Source organism: Callorhinus ursinus, unplaced genomic scaffold (assembly GCF_003265705.2).
Source record: "Callorhinus ursinus isolate GAN/ISIS: 27379988/994484 unplaced genomic scaffold, GSC_fseal_2.0 scaffold70, whole genome shotgun sequence".
NCBI classification, from domain to species: domain Eukaryota; kingdom Metazoa; phylum Chordata; class Mammalia; order Carnivora; family Otariidae; genus Callorhinus; species Callorhinus ursinus.
This window is the reverse complement of record NW_027397132.1, coordinates 1,868,762-1,890,693: the sequence shown is the minus strand read 5'-3', so window position 1 is coordinate 1,890,693 and position 21,932 is coordinate 1,868,762. Positions and strand designations below refer to the sequence as shown.

The 21,932-nt window shown below is 44.1% G+C and overlaps 1 protein-coding gene across 2 annotated transcripts; it reads left to right on the top strand.

Moving 5' to 3' along the window:
- The first annotated feature begins 1,998 nt into the window (after window positions 1-1,998).
- KDELR2 (KDEL endoplasmic reticulum protein retention receptor 2) lies at window positions 1,999-19,953 on the top strand. 2 transcript variants are annotated; one of them, XM_025863670.2, is made up of 5 exons: window positions 2,002-2,219; window positions 11,233-11,333; window positions 15,038-15,196; window positions 16,183-16,435; window positions 17,843-18,022. In XM_025863670.2, exons 1-5 carry the CDS (start codon window positions 2,129-2,131, stop codon window positions 17,875-17,877), a joined length of 639 nt encoding a protein of 212 aa, XP_025719455.1. In that variant the 5' UTR covers window positions 2,002-2,128; the 3' UTR covers window positions 17,878-18,022. The 2 variants fall into 2 exon arrangements, with proteins under 2 accessions (XP_025719456.1, XP_025719455.1); XM_025863671.2 differs by lacking the exon at window positions 16,183-16,435 and having other exon boundaries at window positions 1,999-2,219; window positions 17,843-19,953.
- Window positions 19,954-21,932: the final 1,979 nt, after the last annotated feature.

Genomic DNA, 21,932 nt, shown 5'->3' with positions numbered 1-21,932 from the left:
AAAAAATTACAATGTTCTGCACTATTAAGTTTTAATCCCAACACACAGACACACATAAAAATCATTGGCATAAGAAGAGGTGTCCAAAGAGTATACACTGAATAAAGGAGGTAAAGGGTATTACAGAATTGTACACGGTTGTTTATTAATAAAAATACTGTGATATTTTCAGGATTTTGTGCTATTTGCCGTATCTGTCAGCAGGGCTGAGTTCATGAGTGAGCGACCAATGCAGTTTCACAGGGACAGATGGACCCCACAATTAAGATTTAATGCTCTGTGGTCACCGTCTTCAAATTCTTAATACTTTCATCTTTGAATTTGTGTTTTGCTGGTGAGGTCCAATGAGACAACGGGACATACAGCAGGGACGTGGAGCCTTGGCTCCTGCATGGTTCCACTCTTGCCGCCTCCTTACCTCCTCAGGCTGGGTTCTAGGCTGTCTGCTCTCCTGTGCCCTGGCGCCCAGTCTCCTCCTCTCGCCATGCTCCACCTAGGTAGGGGCCTGGTTGCAGGTATGGGTGGGTCCAGCTGGGTTGGAGTGGGTCTGGTTGAACTCTTGAGCCCTGTGGCCTCTCTGAGCAGGTGGCCATCCCACTGCTTAGTGGGTAACTTGGCGGGGGCAAGCCTGACCGTCCCCTGATCCAGGCACCTCATGTGTCCTGGCATTAAGGTTCCAATACCCTTGAGGGTTGCCCTCTGCCTATGGGTTGAGCATGGAAAGGGGAGCTTCCTGGCTTGACCTCCCTGCCCCAGAAATATCAGCTGGTTAAAAGGGAACCAGCAGCCAGTCATCAGGCCCATGTGCACACTCCACTGGAATCTAGAGCAGACGTGCTTCATGGCACTAGCTCATCCAGTACCCCCATGCCCAAAAGAGTGCTCCCCGGCCTGCCCTGTGTCTGGGGGGAACCCCCTCTTCATCCTTCCCCTCTTCCTGGGTGGTCCCGTGTCCATCTCTAGGACAAGCCCTGAAATATGAATTGTGTTCTTTCAGCGATTAAGCATTGGACTTAAGTGTTCTGGTGTTTGCATTCAAAACTGACATGGCCCAATATAAAGACAATTTGTGAAACTCTTGATCATAGTTTTAAGACTTTTTCTTATTCACAGCATAAAATAGCAAACAGAAAACACCCTGAGACAGACTGCAAAAAGAAAAGAGAAAGCTTGGTATTTTCGCACTTTTGACCAGCACTTTTTGTTCTTGTTTTTGAAGGGACCCCACGTTTTCTTTTCTTTTCTTTTCTTTTTAAGGATTTGTTATTTTTTATTTGACACAGAGCGGGAGGGTACAGGCGGGGGGAGCGGCAGGCAGGGGGAGAGGGTGAGGCAGGCTCCCTGCTCAGCGCGGAGCCCGATGTGGGGCTCGATCCCAGGACCCCGGATCATGACCCGAGCCGAAGGTAGACGCTTAACAGTCTGAGCCACCCAGGCGCCCCCCTCCCCACGTTTTCAATCTGCACTGGGTTCCGCAAATTATGCAGCGGATCCAGTTTGTCAGCTTTGTTCTGCTTGTAATTTCTTGTGATTTATTTTCTCATCCTACAGAAATGTTCACTTTTCCACCAAATTTTGCACTCTCAAAGAGAGTCCCCAGAATGATAAAAGCTTCAAGTTCCCTCCCCCCCCCACCCCGCCCCGCAAAAGCCGCATCCTCCCGGGCACCCCCAATAACGACCTTATCTTGAGCGAACCCGCCGCGGATTAATGTTCATTTCCCTCTTACACTTTTTCATCCAGTAAGTCTGCAGAGCGCTTAAGATCAGTGTGTGGGGGGTGGGAATCCCTCACAAGGGAGTGTCATTTCAAAAATTTAAAGGAAATCGCTGGCACTCGAGGGAAGCCGGAAACCGGCAGGGGGAAGTTCGCGAGGGGTCGGGGTCCTGGGGAGAGAGCCCCTGTGCGGGCGCTTCGGGCCGGGCCTGCGCTGGGCGCGTCCCCTTTAAGGGGGCGGGGCATGGCAGCGCCCCCCTCCTCCCAGACTGCCCCGCGCGCGCCGGCAGTTCGGCCACGTCCCTGGCCACGTCGCGCCCGCTCTCGCCATCTTCGCCGCTTCCTCTCAGGGGCCGCCGCCGCCGCCGCCTGAGCTGCCGAGCCCCGGGCCGCCGCGCCGACCGCCGCCGCCATGAACATCTTCCGGCTGACGGGGGACCTGTCCCACCTGGCGGCCATCGTCATCCTGCTGCTGAAGATCTGGAAGACGCGCTCCTGCGCCGGTGAGCGGCGGGCCAGGTCCCGGAGAGGCTCGGGCGCCAGGCCGGGTCGCCCCGAGGAGCCGCCGACCTCGGCCGCCCCACGGCCTGCGGGCCTGCGGCGCCCGACACACCCCCTCGGCTGGCCCGGCGGGGGATCGGCCCTGGCTGGGGGGGGGGGTACCCTGCGGCCCCTCGGGGTGGGCGCCCAGGCCGGGCAGGGTGTCGCGGCGCTGGGCCCCGCTCGGCTCTGGGTCGGCTCCCGAACTTGAGCCGTCGGGGCGGGGGAGGCGCCAGCCAGACTGCGCTGGGCCCCATTCTGTCTGAAAAGTTTGGATGGGGCGGGGGCCGGGGGAGTCCGGCCGGCTCGCCCCCTCGGCCCTCCGCTCTGATGGGCGCAGCTCCGCGCGCCTGGGCTCCTGGGCGCCTGGGCGGCGGGTCGGGAGGTGCGGGGAGCCCGCGAATCAATGGGACTGGAGGGAGGAGGATGGGCAGGAGCGCGGCCCGCTCGGCCTGACGTGGCAGCCAGGCCAGGCCGGGAGGTGGAGCGGGCGCGGGGAAGTCACTCCGCTCCCTACCCTGCCCCTTGGAGGACTGGCCTTTAGGTTGGGGTGTCGGGTCAGGCCTGACCCTTAGAGTTCTGTGGGCTTCACCCCAGTTCTGGGATCCAGGATCTCGCCTGCCATGGGGTGGGGGTGGGGTGGGGTGTGTGTGTGTGTGTTTCCGTCCCTAAGTGAATTTCTTGGGGACCGTCAGTGCTGCTTTGAGAAACGAGCTAGTTTGTCGAACTCTTAAGTGCCTCCATCTAATAACGGGTTCTCTTAAACCTGCGGCGCCGGGTACCGCCGAGGTCTCGTGTGGTCTCCTGTAATTCCTCACTCCACGTCACCAGTGAGTGGGCGACTCCCGCCTCTGGAGTACACATTTCATGCTTGCCTTGCTGCGAGGCAGTGGGACAAATCTTTCCCAGATAAAAGCTGTGAAGTTTTACATCTCATTAACCCTAAAAGCTTCAGAGGGGCAAATTTTTAAATGATTTCTTGAAATGCAGTGTCTTCTTTAAACTTCTTTTTGATGCCATGGCCTCAGTGAAATAACTTTTGAATTCAGGCGCTCAATTTTTGCACAGGCAGTAAAAGATCCCATTTCCCTGATCCGTTTCTAAAGATTTCCATATCTAGGGTAGCACCCCACATCACTGACTGCTGGGTTTAGGACTCACCTGTCTCCCCAGAACATACCTGAGATCGAGGAAGTAAGCAAAAACAAAGAGACCTTTGAGCTGTCAAAATGGATGTTACAAAGTCCATGTACTGAAACCAGTGTTGTCTGGCTTGGAGGTGATCTCTCATTTTGTACATACTCTGAGAGATTCAGTTGTAAGATTTACAATTATAGCAGAGTAACTGCAGCAATTGTGATGGCTGACAATTCAGCACGTGCTATGTACTAGGTAGTGCACTAAATGCTTTACATAACTTTTTCCACCTAGTCTTTAAAATGATCTTAAGAGCTAGGTGCTATTGTCCCCATTCCCTGTAGAGGAGGGAACTGAGCCTTAAGGGAGGTGAGGAAATTAATGGTACAGTTAAGGATTTTGAATCAGTATCTGTCTATTTTGGCCTAAGTAATTTTAGTTTAAACTCTGATGCCAGACCAGTAGTTTGGGTCATCTTTTCATTGCACTCAGGAAATTTGTCACGCCCCCCCCCGCTTTATTGAGATATAATTGACATATAACATTGTATTAGTTTTAGGTATGCAACATAATGATTTGATATATGTATATATTGTGAAATGATCACCATAATAAGTTTAGTTAACATCCATCACCACACAGTTAACCATTTTTTTTCTTGTGATGAGAACTTTAAAGATCTGCTGTCTTACCAACTTTCAAATATACAATACAGTGTTACTGACTGTAGTCATCATGCTGTGCATGACATCCCCAGGACTTATTTTATAACTGGAAGTGTGTACCTTTTGACTACGTTTACCCATTTCACCCACCCCTCACTCAGAAAATGTTACTTTTATCTTGATTTTTGCTCCAGAATTTTTGTATGAGTCTCTTCATTTTCTTTTGTGTATTTCTCAGAATCCTGTTCTCTGTCAAGTCCTTAAGTATTGAAGCATGTTGTCTCTTAAACACATATGTAAACTAAGATGTGGGGGAGAAGCTAGTATACCTCCACATATAGAATTCTTAAGGGAACCTTGAGTAATACGGAGAAAGTGAGAGGTTTACTATTTTGTTTTTTAATATTCACTATCTTCATTTGGGAGATTTAGGAGCATTTAGGAAAATAGAAAATACTTCAGCCAAGATAATAAGGAAGGTAGGTAGTTAAGTTCTTGTGTATTTGTCAAGCATTCCTACAGTTAACCTGAAGTTATAGGGCATTATTAAACTATTCTCTTGGTCAGACTTAAGATCATTTTCGTTCTTATACATGAGATTTCCTGGCCTTTTAAAAATCAAAATCACCAAGATCATTTATTCAGAATTAAATGCTAAATTTGATTGGCTGCTTTGTTTTTCCATTCTAAATTATGAAAGTTGTTTAGAGGCTTTTGAAAGGGAATTTGATATGAGTTTCTCAAATAACTGGAATAAGAGACTTGTACGTTCAGGTTGTGTTTCTCACTTTGACAATACTGGTATTGGGGTTCATTTTAGGATTTGGGCACCTGTTTTGAATATGCCTGCAGCCAGAACCATGGGGCTTTTTTCCCTTAGGATAAGGGATGAGACAGGTTAGTGAGGAAGCTGGAGATTCTGTTTTCCTGACCATCTAATTTGAGAATGACCACCTTAAACGGCCTGTTTTAAAGTGAGGGCAGGAGAGCTGATCTTGGTTTAGCTCTCTGTGTCTTTGTCTGCTATTGTCATTACACAGGAGTGCCGAAATGAAGGGTGACTTTCTCATATCCCTGAACTGTCGTTGCAGTTGGATCCACAGTACACTCAAGTTATCATTTTATCCTTGTCCTATACCCTGACCCGGATAGCCTTGGGAGAACAAGCCTTGGTTTGTAGATGAAGAACTTCTTAGCAACATTTTTCTGTAGGCTGGCTGATAGTTATTAATAGTGCTGTATCTATTGTGCTTAAATTACTAGTGGAGTCCTTTTGAGATCCATGACTCCCAGCCGCCCTCTCCTAGTCTCTCCCCTCCTCCCCCATCTATTGCTTTGATTGTTGTTAGCTGTTATGTTGGTTTTGTTGTAGACTTTTTATCCTTCCATACATGACAGGAACATCCAGTGTCCCCTGCTTTTCTCATAATTGGACAGCTTATAATTTTGAATACAAAATCTCTCTTATTGTGGTCATTGAGTACTTCAGGAAGCTATTGTATCACATTCCCAGCTCCCTCTTTGTAGCAGCTGTCCCCTCTGTTCTTTTGAGTGCCAGTCTGTTGACTAATCATTGCTCTCAAACATCTATTGACCAGGGCGCCTGGGTGGCTCAGTCATTAAGCTTCTGCCTTCGGCTCAGGTCATGGTCCCAGCGTCCTGGGATCGAGCCCCGCATCAGGCTCCCTGCTCTGCGGGGAGCCTGCTTCTCCCTCTCCTGCTCCCCCTGCTTGTGTTCCCTCTCTTGCTGTGTCTCTCTGTCAGATAAATAAATAAAATCTTAAAAAAAAAAAGGAAATCTATTGACCACCCATTGAGTGCAAGGTACTGGGGACACAATTTAGAACAGCAGCTTATAGCTATCAAAAGTCTCTGCTTTCAAGAAAGTTGCAATTTACTTGAAATAATAAGACATATATAAAAAGATAAAGGGTATTAAATGTAGGCAGTAAATCCTGTGGATGTGAAGTGGCTAGAAGGATCACAGGGAAGGCTCCCATGACTTCCCAGCAAGGTGTAGGTAAGACCTCTGTGAGAAAAAGTCTGAGACTTTGTTAATGGACACAGAAGATGACCTGAATGTATCTTCGTAACCGTGCTTCTGAATAGGACCAGATAGGCTGGGAAGGAGGCAAGATGATTCATCTCCCCAAATTAACTTACCGATTCAGAATATCATCAAAGTTAAAAGACAATAAACTGAGAGAAATAATCTACAATATATCTAAGTGACAAAAAGCTAACATACATAATAAAATAATCCTACAAATAAAAAAAAAGGATAGAAAAATGGGCAAAGTTGACAGTTCACAGAAGAATAACAGAAGGCCCATTAAGCATGAAAGAATGCCCAGCCTCATTAATAGTTAGGAACTGGGACAGTAAAACAGCAATGCACACCATCATTTCCTCACTGGGTGAGAAAAGTAAGAGGTTTATAACATGTAACATAGGCAAGGGTGTGAAAGGCCATTCTCATTTGGTGTTAGTGAATATGAAAATGGGCACAGCCTTTCTAGGGGAAATCTGACTGCTTATCAAAACTTAAAAGTTGATGTTCATATATTTACACCAGCGATTGTAAGGAATCTGAACTACAGAAATTGCCATATGTGTAAATAAACTATAGGTATGAAGATGTTCCTTGTACCTAAATAACTATAAAACACTGTTTATAGATAAAAAGATATTCATGTAGTATTCATAAAAACAAAAGTTGTAAACAACCCAAATGTCCGTTAGTGGAGTGGTTGTGCAAATGTGGTATGGTTACACTATGGAACACTATGCAGCCATTAACAAGAAGGAACTAGAAGTATTAACAGGGGAAGATAAATCTGAGAGGTTAAGATAAAAAAACAAATTGTAGGGGCACCTGGGTGGCTCAGCTGGTTAAGCATCTGCCTTTGGCTCAGAACTTGATCCCAGGGTCCTGGGATCGAGCCCTACATCAGGCTCGCTGCTCAACAGGAGGCTTGCTTCTCCCTCTCCCTCTGCTGCTCCCCCTGCTTGTGCTCTCTCTGTCTCTCCCTCAAATAAATAAGATCTTAAAAAAAAAAAATTGTAAAGCAGAAGATTCTGTGGCCCCATTTTAAGGGGCAAACATATATGCAGGTACATACACAAACACGTATATAGAAAGGAGCTTTTATTTTTTTTAATTTTATTTATTTATTTTTTATTTTTTTTTTAAAGATTTTACTTATTTGAGAGAGAGAATGAGATAGAGAGAGAGCATGAGAGGGAGGAGGGTCAGAGGGAGAAGCAGACTCCCTGCTGAGCAGGGAGCCCGATGTGGGACTCGATCCCGGGACTCCAGGATCATGACCTGAGCCGAAGGCAGCCGCTTAACCAACTGAGCCACCCAGGCGCCCTAGAAAGGAGCTTTTAAAAAGCCTGGAAAGTTGCATTTAAAATGGAGGTGGGAGGGATGTTAAAAGGTCCTTTTGTTTTTATTTCGTATACTTTAGCCCAGTTGGAATTTTTAATTAAATAGCATGGATTTCTTTGAAAACAAGAAAAAACAACAAAACAGTACATAGTGAGAGCTGTCATTTATCAAGCATTTGCAGTGTGACAGGTATAATATAAAGCACTTTTTCTTTAGCAGTCCCACAAAGTTGTCAAAATTTGTCCCCATTTGACAGATGCAGAAAGTGAGGTTGGGGGTGGGGCGCAATGTATGTCATGGGCCCAGGCTTACCCTGGGTGTTCAGGAGCTGAGCTTAAATCCAGTCTGTCTGGCCTCAGAGGCTCTTTTTCCCTAAGTCGCAAGAGTTGTGTTACGAGTCAGTTCCTATTAGGCTGCTGGTTCCAGGGAGAGTTAATGGCCTTTAGGAGAGTATCCACATCCTTAGAGACAATGGGTTGGAGCATGGTGCCTTGTTGACAGTGCAGACTGTCCTGGTGGTCTAATCTATGGGACTCGGTTGCCGCTCAGCTGTTACCAGAACAAAAATAATTCATGGAAAGCTTTTCTCTTTGGTCAAGGGTTCTGTTCTGTAAACCACTGGGAATATAAGAAATGCAACCTTTAACCTGCAGCATAATTTAAGGTAATATACACTGTAGTGTATAGTTGTAGGGTTTTATTAAACCTAACTTGGCCCAATGTAAAAGACAGGAATGGTGTTAGGTTTAATGACTGATTTCCATTTAACGTGTCATACTCCTTAATATGGATATTTGGTGCATTTGGTATTGGGATGGCCATTTCAGAAACATTTAGAATGAGTTTTCTTGAGAGCTTGTTACCTGCCAGCCTTCACATGCTTTAGTCCCAAACAGGGAGAAAGAGACTGTGGGAGCCCCTCAGGCTTTCAGGAGGTTCTCTCCCTGGAAGGAGATTCCTGCCCCTGCCCTCTCTGTCTTCAGCTGGGATCTCTGCCATCTTGTGAAGACTGGAAAATTTTTCTGTCTTCAAGGAAGAAGCTGCTACTTCCTAATCAGGATCCCAGTCCAGGAAGAATAGGGTAGAACTGTATGAGCACACCTAGATTTCCAGCGTGGAAGTTCCTACATGGATTCTGCACCATGAGACAAGCTGCAGGCCACACACTGCCTGACTCTTGCTCTTCTCCCGCTCTCACCCTCTGGTCGGCAGTAAATTAGGGCAGAGCCCACAGAACATCACCTATTGACAGTTATAGAGACACAGTATGACTTAGAAACTTCTTGGAAATGTTATCCCAAAATACCACAAAATGAGAATTTACGCCATGACATGAAAATAAAATGAATTCTGTCTCTTTTTTTGACCCTTTGTTCATTCATTCGGCAGGTATTTTCTTAGCTCTGCTGCGTGTCAGGCCCAGTGCTGAGCACAGAGAATACAAAATGGATAAGACATGACCCCAACCTTTGGAGATCTCAGTGTCTGTTGGGGAAGAAGGAAGACAGGCAACCGGATAATTGCAGTGTATATTGTAAGATCATAATAGGAGCTGGGGCAGCAGCTGGTGGGAAGTAGTTCCCATTATGTACTTGCTGAATGAATAAACAGTACCAAGGGAGGGTGTTTTCAAAGACGACTTCCCACAGGAAGTGGTATATGAGTTGGGCTTCAAAGGGAGTGGTAAAAGTGATATGATAGTCCTGGATTTTTAATATAGGGATGCCGAAAATGAGGAAAAATCGCAAATCTCTCTGGCTTCCAAAGTTCCATTAGAATAAACCCTTTATAACAAATTTGCCTGTATGTACCCTATAATTTTTTTATTTAAAATATTGGAAAGAACCAGATGGGAAAGGAACTGGGAATTTCTCTCTCAAAGCCTCAGCCAATATCAAACGTGAGCTGCATGCTTTTCCCCTTCATCTCGTCTTCTCTCTCTCCCATGTCCCTATGTGAATGGCAGCCTCATTGTTCTCCTTTGGAACATTGATCTCTAATAAGGAAGTAAGTTCCCCATTACTGGGGAAAACTGAAAGGAGCAGAGTGTCTGTATCTCCACATTTGACCCTTGAAATTGGTTACTACTGATGGATCCAGAAGGAGAGAGTCAACTTTTTCTTCAGGTTCTGTTTAGGTATTTTTGTGAATAGACTAGAACTGCAATTACTCATATGTAGAAAGGAACATTCTTGTATCCAGGCTTTTTTTTTTAATTTCAACAACCTGCAGAATTGTGTTATAAAGTATCATTTAAAAACAATGTGATTGGGCGCCTGGGTGGCTCAGTTGGTTAAGCGACTGCCTTCGGCTCAGGTCATGATCCTGGAGTCCTGGGATCGAGTCCCGCATCGGGCTCCCTGCTCGGCGGGGAGTCTGCTTCTCCCTCTGACCCTCCCCCCTCTCATGCTCTCTGTCTCTCATTCTCTCTCTCTCAAATAAATAAAATCTTTAAAAAATAAATAAATAAATAAATAAATAAAATAAAAACAATGTGATTTTCACATTCCATAGGAGCATTGCCAGTAATTTGGTGCAGCAACATTTCTGTAAAATACATGCTTACTGAAGTGTTTAATGGTGTGAAGTTTGCAACGTAGAGGAAGGTGGGTGGGTTCTGACGTGTAGTAAGATTCAGTTTCCTTCATGAATTTGCTCAATCTTCATCTGAAACCCATAGTTCACATCCTTTGTCACATAAATATTTGGCCAAATATAGATGTCAGAAAAGCTGAGTGCACATGCTACATGACCATCGACACCCGCAGCTGATCTTCACGTGCTGCAGCAGTGCTCTGGAGGTGGACTGGTGGTTTGAGGCGGGAGCAGATTTAAGGTGTTTTTTTGTTTTTGTTTTTTTTGTGTGTTTTGGTTTTGGTTTTGGTTTTTTTTAAAGACTGCTGCTTTTGAGGACTGACTATAGTAGGTTCCTACCCTCTTGTTGCCATGGCATCCAGAGCAACATTTTTTATGGCTGTGTGATGAATCTAAGACATGGAATTTTTAAAAATCTTAACATGTCCAAGAAATGCTGCCCTCACAAAATAAGGTGCCTAGGGAGGCCATACCACTGTTCCAGGGTGGTACGCTCAGACTCTTAACCTGTAGCAGTGTTCCTCTCTGGGTTCCTCATCTCCTTCATCAGATGAGATCCCAAGTCCATGAAGGATTTGTCACCATGAGAAACACTGTTTTAAAGTAGAAAGAAAGATGCTAAAAGGTAGCAGACAAGTTATAACAATAAATACCAGTAGAACTAGTGAAATTATTCTTACCTGAAGCATATATTTGAAAAATACAGTGTTCAGGGGCACTTGGGTGGCTCCGTCGGGGAAGCGTCCCAACTCAGTTCAGGTCAGGATGGTGTGGTGAGATTGAGCCCTGTATCAGGGCGGAGTCGGCTTGGTCCCTCTCCCTCTGCTCCTCCCCCACCTGCACTCTCTCTTTCTCTCAAATAAATAAATAAAATCTTTTCAAAAAAAGAAAAATATTCATTTGAACAGAACATCCTGATACAGTGGCGCTGGCATAATTAAGGCACTTTCCCATAGTCACCCAGCATGATAAGACTGCAGAGTTGTTAGAGCCTCCGTGAAGGAGCATGTTCAAGAATGTTAAGTGAAAGGAAAACTACAGCTGCTCTCATTTATGGAGTCATCCCAGACATCAGCCTTTGACCCTGGAGCCCACTTTCCGTATCTGCACTTCCTGCGATATTCTCTGCAGGAAGCGTTCAGCTTCTCTAAGAGAGGCTTTTCTAATATGTTCCTTTTGTTTCTTCAGGTATTTCTGGAAAAAGCCAGCTTCTCTTTGCACTGGTCTTCACAACTCGTTACCTGGATCTTTTTACTTCATTTATTTCACTATATAATACATCTATGAAGGTATGGTATGGCATCCAATGGAATGCATTTTATCCATAATTCACAGGCCTATGGAAACTATTAAGTTTGTGTCAGTTGTGTACTTAGACATCTTCTAGAATAATGTCTAAACATGCTGTTCTCGACCTAAGCACTTTTAGACCACCTTGTACATAGACGTGGGAATAGCATTATCATTAAGCACATTTTCTGTTTCAGAGGAGTATCTGTTTAATTAAAGTGCTCTGCAGTTAGAGATTTTTTAATCTTAAATTCCTTGAGTATGATAAACTTCTAAAGCTCTTGATAACCCTGTAAGAAAGAGGGCTAACTATTACGTTTTTAAGCAGTGCGAAATTACAGACTCCCTGGGAAGTCTGCTGGTAACCAACCAGCAGGTTGGTTCAGAAGGAGGAATGAAAGCCAGGACTCCTCGCTGCAGTACCTCGTTTTGCTGTTGTGGGAGGGATTATGTATAGCCTTCTACTTCTTTTCTTTCTTTTCCCGCTAAATCCGTGTTCTGTAAACTTCTTTGTGTGCCATCTTTATTACTCTTTCCATGCCTAAAGAACATCTGTACCATAATTCGTTTAATGTGTTTCTAAAACCTTTGAACTTGTCCTAAGCATTAGTATCCATGGCTTTGGTGTCCTATTTTTTCTGAATCCACATGAAAACAAATGTGTAATTATTAAAATGCAGGATGTTTGTGTACCACCTTACATCTTGTGGACCACTGGGGGTGCATGCTCCCTGCTTGCCAAGGCCTCGGTTTCGCGCCATCATTGAACTTAGACTTACTGAGCACCCACAGCGCCGGGCACTTCCCTAGCTCTGAGGACAGGGCCGAAAACAAGCAGAAGTCTTAGTGTCTGGTTGGGGAGAGTAGACGGATCATCCCAATACTCAGTGAATGACGGCAGTTTGTGATGGGTACTGTGAAGGAGAAGTATGGGGCTCTCAGGGTGTGCAGTAGGAGTCTGATTTCTTTCATTCATTTGTTCTACATAGCTTACTGAGCACCTGCATGTGGGGCAGTGTTGTAGGCATAGCTGAGGAAGTCATGTTTAACCTGAAGCCTCTTGGTGTGGTACTTAAAAAGCATTTTTTATAAGCACAGGTCAGAGTAGACAAAGCCATATTTGGTCCTGTGGTCTTTACTAAGAAACAAATTTGAGTTACCTATAATCATTTCATTCTTCATCGCTAAGTGACCGGAGCCTCGTATTCAGGAAATAATTAGCTTACTTAAAATGGGTAGGTCCCGGGGCACCTGGGTGGCTCAGTCGTTAAGCATCTGCCTTTGGCTCAGGTCATGATCCCAGGGTCCTGGGATCGAGCCCCGCATCGGGCTCCCTGCTCCGCGGGAAGCCTGCTTCTCCCTCTCCCACTCCCCCTGCTTATGTTCCCTCTCTTGCTGTGTCTCTCTCTCTCAAATAAATAAATAAAATCTTAAAAAAAAAAAAAAATGGGTAGGTCCCTGCTTGTTGTCCAGGCAAGTTAAAACTGCAGGTTATTACAAGCGTGTGAGCAAGAATCCCCTCAGGATCCTTGGCTTTCAGAAGATCCTTGCTTGGTTCTAGTTTCCAAGCATGTCCTGAGCATCAGAGGAGTGAGAGCCAAGTTTTATATGCTCATTGCTTTGACTTTAAATGCCAGGCACAGGTGAGGAGAGAGTAGCAGCTGCTTACCTCCATGGCTGCCTAAGCCTTTAGGGACAGAATCTTGGCTGGCCATGTTCCGGGAGCTGGGGAGGGACCCTCCCAGCTACCACATGCCTTGGCCAGATGTTCTGCTGGAGGAGACTCTGTATAAATGTATATGTGTTTTGTTGTTACATGTAGATTTATATGTTATCTTATTCATATACATGTATACATATATTTGTGGAGAGAACTCTAACAATATAAGATACTAATCTTGATTTTTTTTTTGGTAGTTCGGTGTACAGGTATGACCAACAATTTTAATACCCTGTCAACTATTTATTTGCAAATATAACTTCATGATGAGGTGCCAGGGATAGTTTAGTGTCTTTGTTTTGTTTTTAAGCATATGAGGACTTGATGATTGCTTTCATTTTCCTAATAAGTCGTTTGCCTAGATGTTTTCCTATAAGTTTCATAAGGTGGTTTTCCTGAGGAGTCGTACCGGGTATCCCAACTGATATCCCACTTGTTTCCATTCAGAAACTAAACCTGCCCTTTGGTTCTTGGACCTAAAATTCTGCATTTTGAAAATTGCTATAATTTCAGAATAACAGACTTTTCCTTTGGGTTGCGTGACTATCTGGTGTTTGACCTTTTGAATGCGAAAGAACATAACTCGACTGTAAGCCTTTGAACAGCTGTACTGCTATGTGAGCTCCCTTGTAGGTGGCAATGTTTGACAAGTTATCCCTTCCTTTTGGTTTTGCTTTTGGTGTGCTACCAGACAGAATTTCATAGAAATGATCTGAATGTTCTGTGTTAAAGTAACACAATGTAAGTAAAAATGATCATCATAAAGTTAAATGTGGGCTACATTGTATCTTCTCTTTGGAAAAGCACTAGCTAGGGGCGCCTGGGTGGCTCAGTCAGTTAAGCCTCCAACTCTTGGTTTCAGCTCAGGTCATGATCTCATGGGTCGTGGGATTGAGCTCCCCGCTTGATGGGGAGTCTGCTTGAGATTCTCTCCTTTTGCCCCTCCCCTCACTCTTTTTCTCTCACTGTCTCTCTCAAATGAATAAATACATTAAAAAAAGAAGAAAAAGAAAAGAAAGGCACTAGCTAAGAAATAGCCTCATGCTGGAGGGAGGTGCACTGGTGTTGAACTGCACCCCTTGGGCTGCTATCTAATAGTTTAAAGTGAGATTAAAAATACATTCTTTGGAAGGGGGTGGGAGGGATTGGGTGGCTGGGCGATGGACATTGGGGAGGGTATGTGCTATGGTGAGCACTGTGAATTGTGTAAGACTGATGAATCACAGACCTGTACCCCTGAAACAAATAATACATTATATGTTAATTTTAAAAAAATGCATTCTTTGGCAGTTTCTTATAAAGTTAAAGGTACACTTATATGATCCAGCAATCCCATTCCCAGGTATTGACCCAAGAGAAATGAAAAGTTAGATTCATACAAATGCCTGTATATAAATGTTCGTAGTAGCTTTATCTGTTATCCTCCAAGCTGGCAACAACCCACCTGTCCTGAAGGTAGTGTGTGGATGAACAACTGTGCTGCACCCAGACAGTGAACTGCTCGGCAGTAAAAAGGAACCAGTTGTTAATACACACAGCAACATGGTTGGATCGAGAACACATTATGGTACTTGAAAGAAGCCAGTCTTGGGGGACATACTATATGATTCCATTTATTTGGTATTCTGGAAAAGGCAAAAACTGCAGGGACCAAGAATACATCAGTTATCAAAAAAAAAAAGAATAGATCAGTTATCACCAGACTTTGGGCCTGGGGGAAGGGCTTGACTACAAAGGGCAGCATGAAGGAGGTTTTTGGGGGCGTCACATGATAGGACTATTCTGTGTCTTGATTGTGGTGGTGGTTATATGACTAGTAAAACCATATACCCCCAGAAGTGAACTTTATTGTATTTAAATTGCAAAACAAAGAAGCTAAGGAAAAAAATCTTGCTTTTGTGAGCATATGGATGATGTAGAAGGCCAAGGGAGTTGGAGCCATTTTTAAAGTATGGATGACCTGTGCTTTTCTTCTGTCCTTAGCTCATCTACATTGCCTGTTCCTATGCCACGGTGTACCTGATCTACATGAAATTTAAGGCGACCTACGATGGAAATCATGATACCTTCCGAGTGGAATTTCTGGTGGTCCCCGTGGGAGGCCTCTCCTTTCTAGTCAATCATGATTTCTCTCCTCTGGAGGTTAGTTAAGAGGTTATTTAGGGAAACAGACATGTTTCCAGGTAATGTGGGTGGTTCTGGCTTGTTTGTTGGATTTGGCAAGCTTCTGGTGCAGCATACACTATTTGGTGTAAATAAATCACAGACAGGAATTAAACCCCCAGGTATTTGCCGGATTCTTCTCCAGAGAATAAACCAGGCTTCTGTGGTAGCAAAGACAGTGCCTTGCCTGTCCAAGTGCTTGAAGAACACAGTTCTTCACGTAAGCGTGTTGCACTTTGATACTGTGTGCAAATCCCCTAAGCAGTGTTGCTATGCTGGGGGTGTTGAGGAAAAGTAGTTTGCATGGTGCCCTGCACTCCACAGAGCCCTGCCTCGCCCTTCCCTTAACGTCCTGGGGAAGCCGCTGCTTGTGGTTTCAGAACACTCCCAGGGCTACCTGCAAGGCCTTCTGTCGTCCGCGTGAATCAAGTTGGGCAGAGTGTTTACGTGATTACAATTCTTGTTACTCACCCCTTTGATTTAACCACACCAAGAAAGTCCGAAGAGTAAGAAACATGGTGAAAATATACATAGACAAGATAAAGTCTGTGAAGGAGACCAGCTGGTAAGGAAAAGCAGCAGTGGGAGAATAGAAGGCCCCGGCTGTCAGCCTCGTGCACCGTGGCAGAGAGCACCCTAGATTCGGAGTGGGACAAGCTTACCCGGGAGAAACACATATGTAGATTCACAGAAAATTGTACCGGGAAGGAGATGCTGGAGAGATGGGTAATGAAAATTCGCAGAGGCAGAGGTGTCTGGGTTACCCAGCTTGTCATTGGGAATGTCGTGCCTCTTCAATGTAACTCAAGTTTCTGAGATTTATTCCGTTGCTGAGCTACTCTGGTTTGTCCTCCGATGCCTAGACTCCCTCACTCTTTGTGCTGCTCCACAATAAAGCAGGAGTATTTCCTGTGAACTCACGGTGGGTACTGGGTGCTGACTGAAGCCTGTGGTTTCTCTTACAGATTTTGTGGACCTTCTCCATCTACCTAGAATCAGTGGCTATCCTTCCTCAGCTCTTCATGATCAGCAAGACAGGGGAGGCGGAGACCATCACCACCCACTACCTGTTCTTCTTGGGCCTCTACCGAGCTCTCTATCTTGTCAACTGGATCTGGCGCTTCTACTTCGAGGGCTTCTTTGACCTCATTGCTGTGGTGGCCGGTGTTGTCCAGACTATTCTCTACTGTGACTTCTTCTACCTGTACATTACAAAAGGTACCACGGGCTGCCTTCTCCCTGCTTTGTTCCTACAGCTGTGTGTTTTTAGGAGCTCCCTGGCCCAGCATACTCCTAATGTGGCACTAGCTCATCAAGCACAACTGGTTTCAGAAAAACATTTTAATGACTGTCAAAAAAATCTGGGTCAGGGTTTGCAGCCTTTTTCTTTTCTGTAGCTTTATTGTTTTTCTATAATATGTTTTTAGTGTAAGAAATTTAATCAGCTTTTATAATTCTGAAAATAATCACCTGAAACCCTACTACTCAGAGATGATCATAGTTAATGTTTCGATAAATGTAATTCCAGATATGTCTATATGCATATGCACAGATACACGAGTTAAGCTGTACATGCCGTTCTATATATAATCTGTTCCCCCCCTCACATTTTTTCAAGTCAGGAGATAGAAATCTCCATAGTTTTCAGTAGACAGAGAATGTTTCATTATGTGTATTACCATAGTTTACTTACTCAGCCCCCTGTTCATGGATATTCAGGCTGTTACTGATTTGCTGCTATTAAAATCCAGTGCATGGGGTGTCTGGGTGGCTCAGTCAGTTAAGCATCCAGCTCTTGATTTTGGCTCAGGTCACGATCTCGGGGTCATAAGATTGAGCCCCGCGTCAGGCTCCGCACTGAGCATGGAGCCTGCTTAAGATTCCCTCTGCCCCCACCCCCAGCTCACACATATTCACTCTCTCTCTCTCTCTCTCTTTCTCAAAAAGAAAAAAAAAAAAACAAAAACTGTGCTTAAATCATTATCTTGTATATGTATATTTTCACCTTTATGTGAGTATAGGACATGTGAACGTCACAAAAATCTGATGAAAACTGTGGTCCTTGTTCAAAAAAAAAAAGGCATATTAATGCATGTGCACACAAATGTATGCATATAGTTTTAGGGGATTCAGGAGCCCCTGAAACCCAACCATAGCCTTAGGCTAAGAACCCTTGCTATACATTATAATGCCTAATGATGGAATTGCTAGCTACAGAGGTATATATATCTTCTCTTTTTTAACGTCCAAAATTTCATAGACCTCTGTACATATTAATAGTTATATTTTACTATATGTTGATTAGGGGAGAAAGTAATGAGAAGAAAATGCTGTTGTGAATTTAGTGACAATTTCAATCGAATTTGTGTTTCTTAAATTCAGTTGCTGTGACATCAAGGAACATGAAGAAAATTCCAGTATGTGTGTGTGTGACATATTCATAGTTCAGGGGGTTTGTTTATTGACACCAAAATCCAATGACTCGTGATGCCAAAGGCTTGTTTCCTTGTACCTTATTCTGTGCTGTCTTGAGTGTGACAGACCTCTAGGAACAGGAAGAAAGAAACTATAAGCTTGTCAATACCAGTAACCTTTTGTTTTCTCTTCCTCTCTCTCAAATTCTAGTACTCAAGGGAAAGAAGCTCAGTCTGCCAGCGTAAGTGCCAAAGACCATCCCCAGCCTCTGTCCTTCAGGGTGCTCGGACAGAATTCTTACCACAGCAAAGGCACAAGATGCGTGATGCGGAAAATCAGAACCTTAACTCTTTTGTTGCAAATAGTCATCAGTGGCTCTGTAAGAACCCAGAGGAAAAGAACCAGAAGGTTTCTGTTTAATGCATCTTGCCTTATCTTTTTTTATTACTATGTACAAAGATTTTTTTACAAAAAGAAACTTAATGCTGTATTAATAAATTCAGTGTGTAGCTTCAATTGGGGTAGTTCCAAAAGTGAAGATTTTGTGAGGAATAAGTGCAAACTTTTTTTTTTTTTAATTCTTTGAAACTGTTGATTCTTTGTGTCTGCAATGGAATTGTACTCCTTGACAGTTGGTAGATTGTATATTCTTCCATCTATCAAACTTGCATTCCACTATATTTATTTTTTGCCAAAAGATGAGTACTATTTGTTTGAAATCTGAGACACTATGTTCAATTTGATCTGTCTTTGTTCAAATCTCTTCACACCTAATGTGGAAATCCTTCCTTGGACATCACAACACTACATGTAAGGCTGGTAAGGATGACTCACAAGCTTATGGTTTTCATTACCAAAATTTTCGGATTCTGAATGTAGATGGAGTCTCGTTCAAGAGTCACCAAAGGTGCCCGCCTCCCTCTCCCGCTAAGAATGAGTTTGAGACTGTCCGAAGGGTGTCAGAGAACTCAGTGGGCAGGGGCTCTGGGCTGCTTGCCATCTAAATGTGGGATGTGAGGGACATTAATGATTATGTTGGATCTAGGACTATGCTCCTCTGAGGAATGAAATACAAGTTAGTCACCTATCACTTTATTTTACAGTTCCAAAAGCTTACTACAGCCATGTCCGTGCTCAGATTCAAATGGTTTTTCATATCACTTTCGGGTAGTAAAATGATTTACAGTTTTTTCTTAATTGGCAGTACCAATTGCCATTCCTTATACTCTTTGATTTTTTTTTTTTTTTTGGTTTTTGTTTTTACTGAGCTCTTGCATGATTTATCTTGTGTTACCATCCTAAATAAACATTTTATTAAATGTAGAATAAATTGTCCTTTTTTTGTGAATTAGGCTTTTGGAACATCCTATGTCAGGATGATTTTTTCATTTTTCAATTGGCAACAAAAGCTCCGTATAGGGCCGCAAGCATTTATTGTCCACAAATTAATCTAAAACTTTCTGTATTTTAAGGGAAAATTGGAATTTTTCCTCCTGATTTTGCCATTTTATTGATTTGCTACATTTTTTTGATTTGTGCAAAAGCATATGACTTTGTTTTTATATGATGCACTATAAATGTTAAAGTGTTGAATACTAACAGTGCTTACTACAAGAAGGATGTAGTATTTTTGCTTGCTGCATTAAAATATCTTGTGAAGAAGGGAGCTAGATGGGTTTTATTTTTATCTAGAGTGTCTCTTAACATCTTTCTAAAGTGGCAGGGTGCCTGCAGAGTTGAACCTCTTGTCTTGATCTTTTTGTTGTGCCCCGTCCCGTCGCCCCCCGCAGCCCCCCCACCGCCGTGCCTCGTGGTTGTCCTTTTTGTGTATCTGTATCTTCCCAGCATTCTAGTCTTGGTTTAGTTTCTGTTTTCATCCTCCTTGGAAGATTATGAGAGCGTGGAGGCAGGGCGGGAAGTCTCGGTATAATGGAGCAGACTGCTGCCCACACTGGGGGCGGGGTGGGGGGCTCACACCGTTTCTGTGCGTGTAAATTAGACACAAGCTGGGAGCATTGTGGGAGAGCACAACGCAGACAAGGATCTGGGACCTCAGCAGGCTGCCTGACTTCGGAAGTATCAGTGTCTTCTCTAGTTATTCTGCCCATGTAAAAGTGAAACTGGCTAAGATGTTACCACGATTTTGCGCCCAACCAGGATGACATCTTAAATAGGGTGGCTGAGTGGGAAAGTGCGGGACTGGGGCAGCGTCCTCACACACATAGGAAACAAAGGCCTTGTATCATGCGCCTTACAAAGCACTGTTTCAAAGTTCCTTTCACTTCTCCAATAAAGGTTATCAGGTAATTAATACTTTTTTATCCAGCTGTTTTATTCGTGTGAAATTTTTTTTAATGAAAGCATGAGGAGAAAGAAAGTTCTAAGTGGGCTAAGTTGGCTGCTTACAGACACCAATCCATTCCCCATCCAGTTCAATCACAGCGTCAGAATAACGCTTCCTGCTTCCTTACAAGCCGGTTGAGAGAGGAGTAGGTAAATAGGCGAGGGGGACAAAAAGTTTGCAGGTGGCAGGGAGAGGATCCAGCCCAGCCTTGCCAAAGACACCACTAGGTTGGACGACTTCGTGGAAAGGTCAAGCAAAGATTTCGTTTCAATAGAAATCATGAGTGGTTGGTGGGAACCCTGAGGAAGGAAAGCACAAGCTTTGGGGTCACTCCTCCCACTCTAGCTCCGTGACCCTGGTTTAACATGAGTCTCCATCTCGGTTTCCTGCAGAGACTCCTGCCACAGGATTTTGTGAGGTGTGAATGAGCCCATGTTAGTGAAGCTCAAATTAGGGCTTGGTGCACACACATTAAGTGCTCAGCACGGGTGTGACCCCTTTTCCCCTCCCTTTGTGCTTAGTTTGGGACAGCTGCCTCAGAAGCTGGCTGGAAACCACTTCTCCCAGGAGACCCTGTGACCTACTTGATGATATTTGTGAATTTTACCCTTGTTGGGAGAGCAATGCATCTGTAGACATTGACCGCTAAGTACCTACCCCAAGCCACCTGAGTGACGACTCCTGAGGGCTGATTGGCCTGGGGCTCCAGGTGGGGTTTTCCTGTGTGCTTCGCCCTCTAGTGATTGAATATGGAAATAGCAAGGAACGCGCACTGTGCTCAGTACCCGCCACACTCTTTCACCCCTCTGAGCTAGCCTTTGTTGTGTGGAGATTTGTGTGGGTGCTCTGGGTGTTTGTCCTCGGGTTCCGAAACCATTCCCACTTACCCCTGCAATTTAAAAGCAAGTTGCAGCATAATACAGCACTAATGTCTTAAAACAATGACGGGGATACTTTTGTATAATACTAGGATGCGCCAAGTCTCTACCTCTAGTTTCCCCTTGGGCACTGAAAAGGTGAGAGTCTGTAGTCTCTAAGTACTATGCTACGCTTGACCCTGTTCTAACAGAATGGAAATGTGGAATGTATTTATTCCTCTAATAAGGGATCTAAGACAAAAACTGATTGGGTAACAGGGAAACTGGTGTGCCCTGAAACGAAAAAAGTCACTTGTTTACTTCGAATTCTGAGAATTTGAAGATCCCAGGGCTGTAAAGAAGGGCTTAGAGAAACAACTATCCAATTTCCTGAAAGATCACCTGGCTAACACTGCCCCACCCCCACCTGACAAAGACTAAATGCAAGGATATTAACTTTACTCAGGACACAGCATTTTCTCAAATCAAAGAAAATTAAGTCCCAAAGGGAGAAATAGGGGAGGAAATGAGCCAACTGATTTGGAAAAACGGAAGAGTAAAGGTCACAGTTTCTCCAAGTTAATATGAAGGTAAAATGAAAAGCCAAGAAAGTCTCTGAAGAATACTTACTGTATTTTGCAAATACATAGTGAAATTAACCTGAAAGAACAAGCAGAGAAGGATACCAAAGATTTTTTTTCCCCAAAAAATTCAAGATAGAGCATCCATGGCAGGATGTTATCCCTTGTTACATCTGGATGGTAGATCCTTAGGTGTCAGGCATCTTCTCTGTATCTGAAAATTTTCATCATTTAAAAGTCATGATGGGTATGAACAAACAATGAATCATGGAACACTGCATCAAAAACTAATGATGTAATATATGGTGATTAACATAACAATAAAAAAATTTAAAAAAAAAATAAAAGTCATGATGGGGGCGCCTGGGTGGCTCAGTTCGTTAAGCGACTGACTGCCTTCGGCTCAGGTCATGATCCCGGAGTCCTGGGATCGAGTCCCGCATCGGGCTCCCTGCTCGGCGGGGAGTCTGCTTCTCCCTCTGACCTACCCCCCTCTCATGTGCTCTCTCTCAAATAAA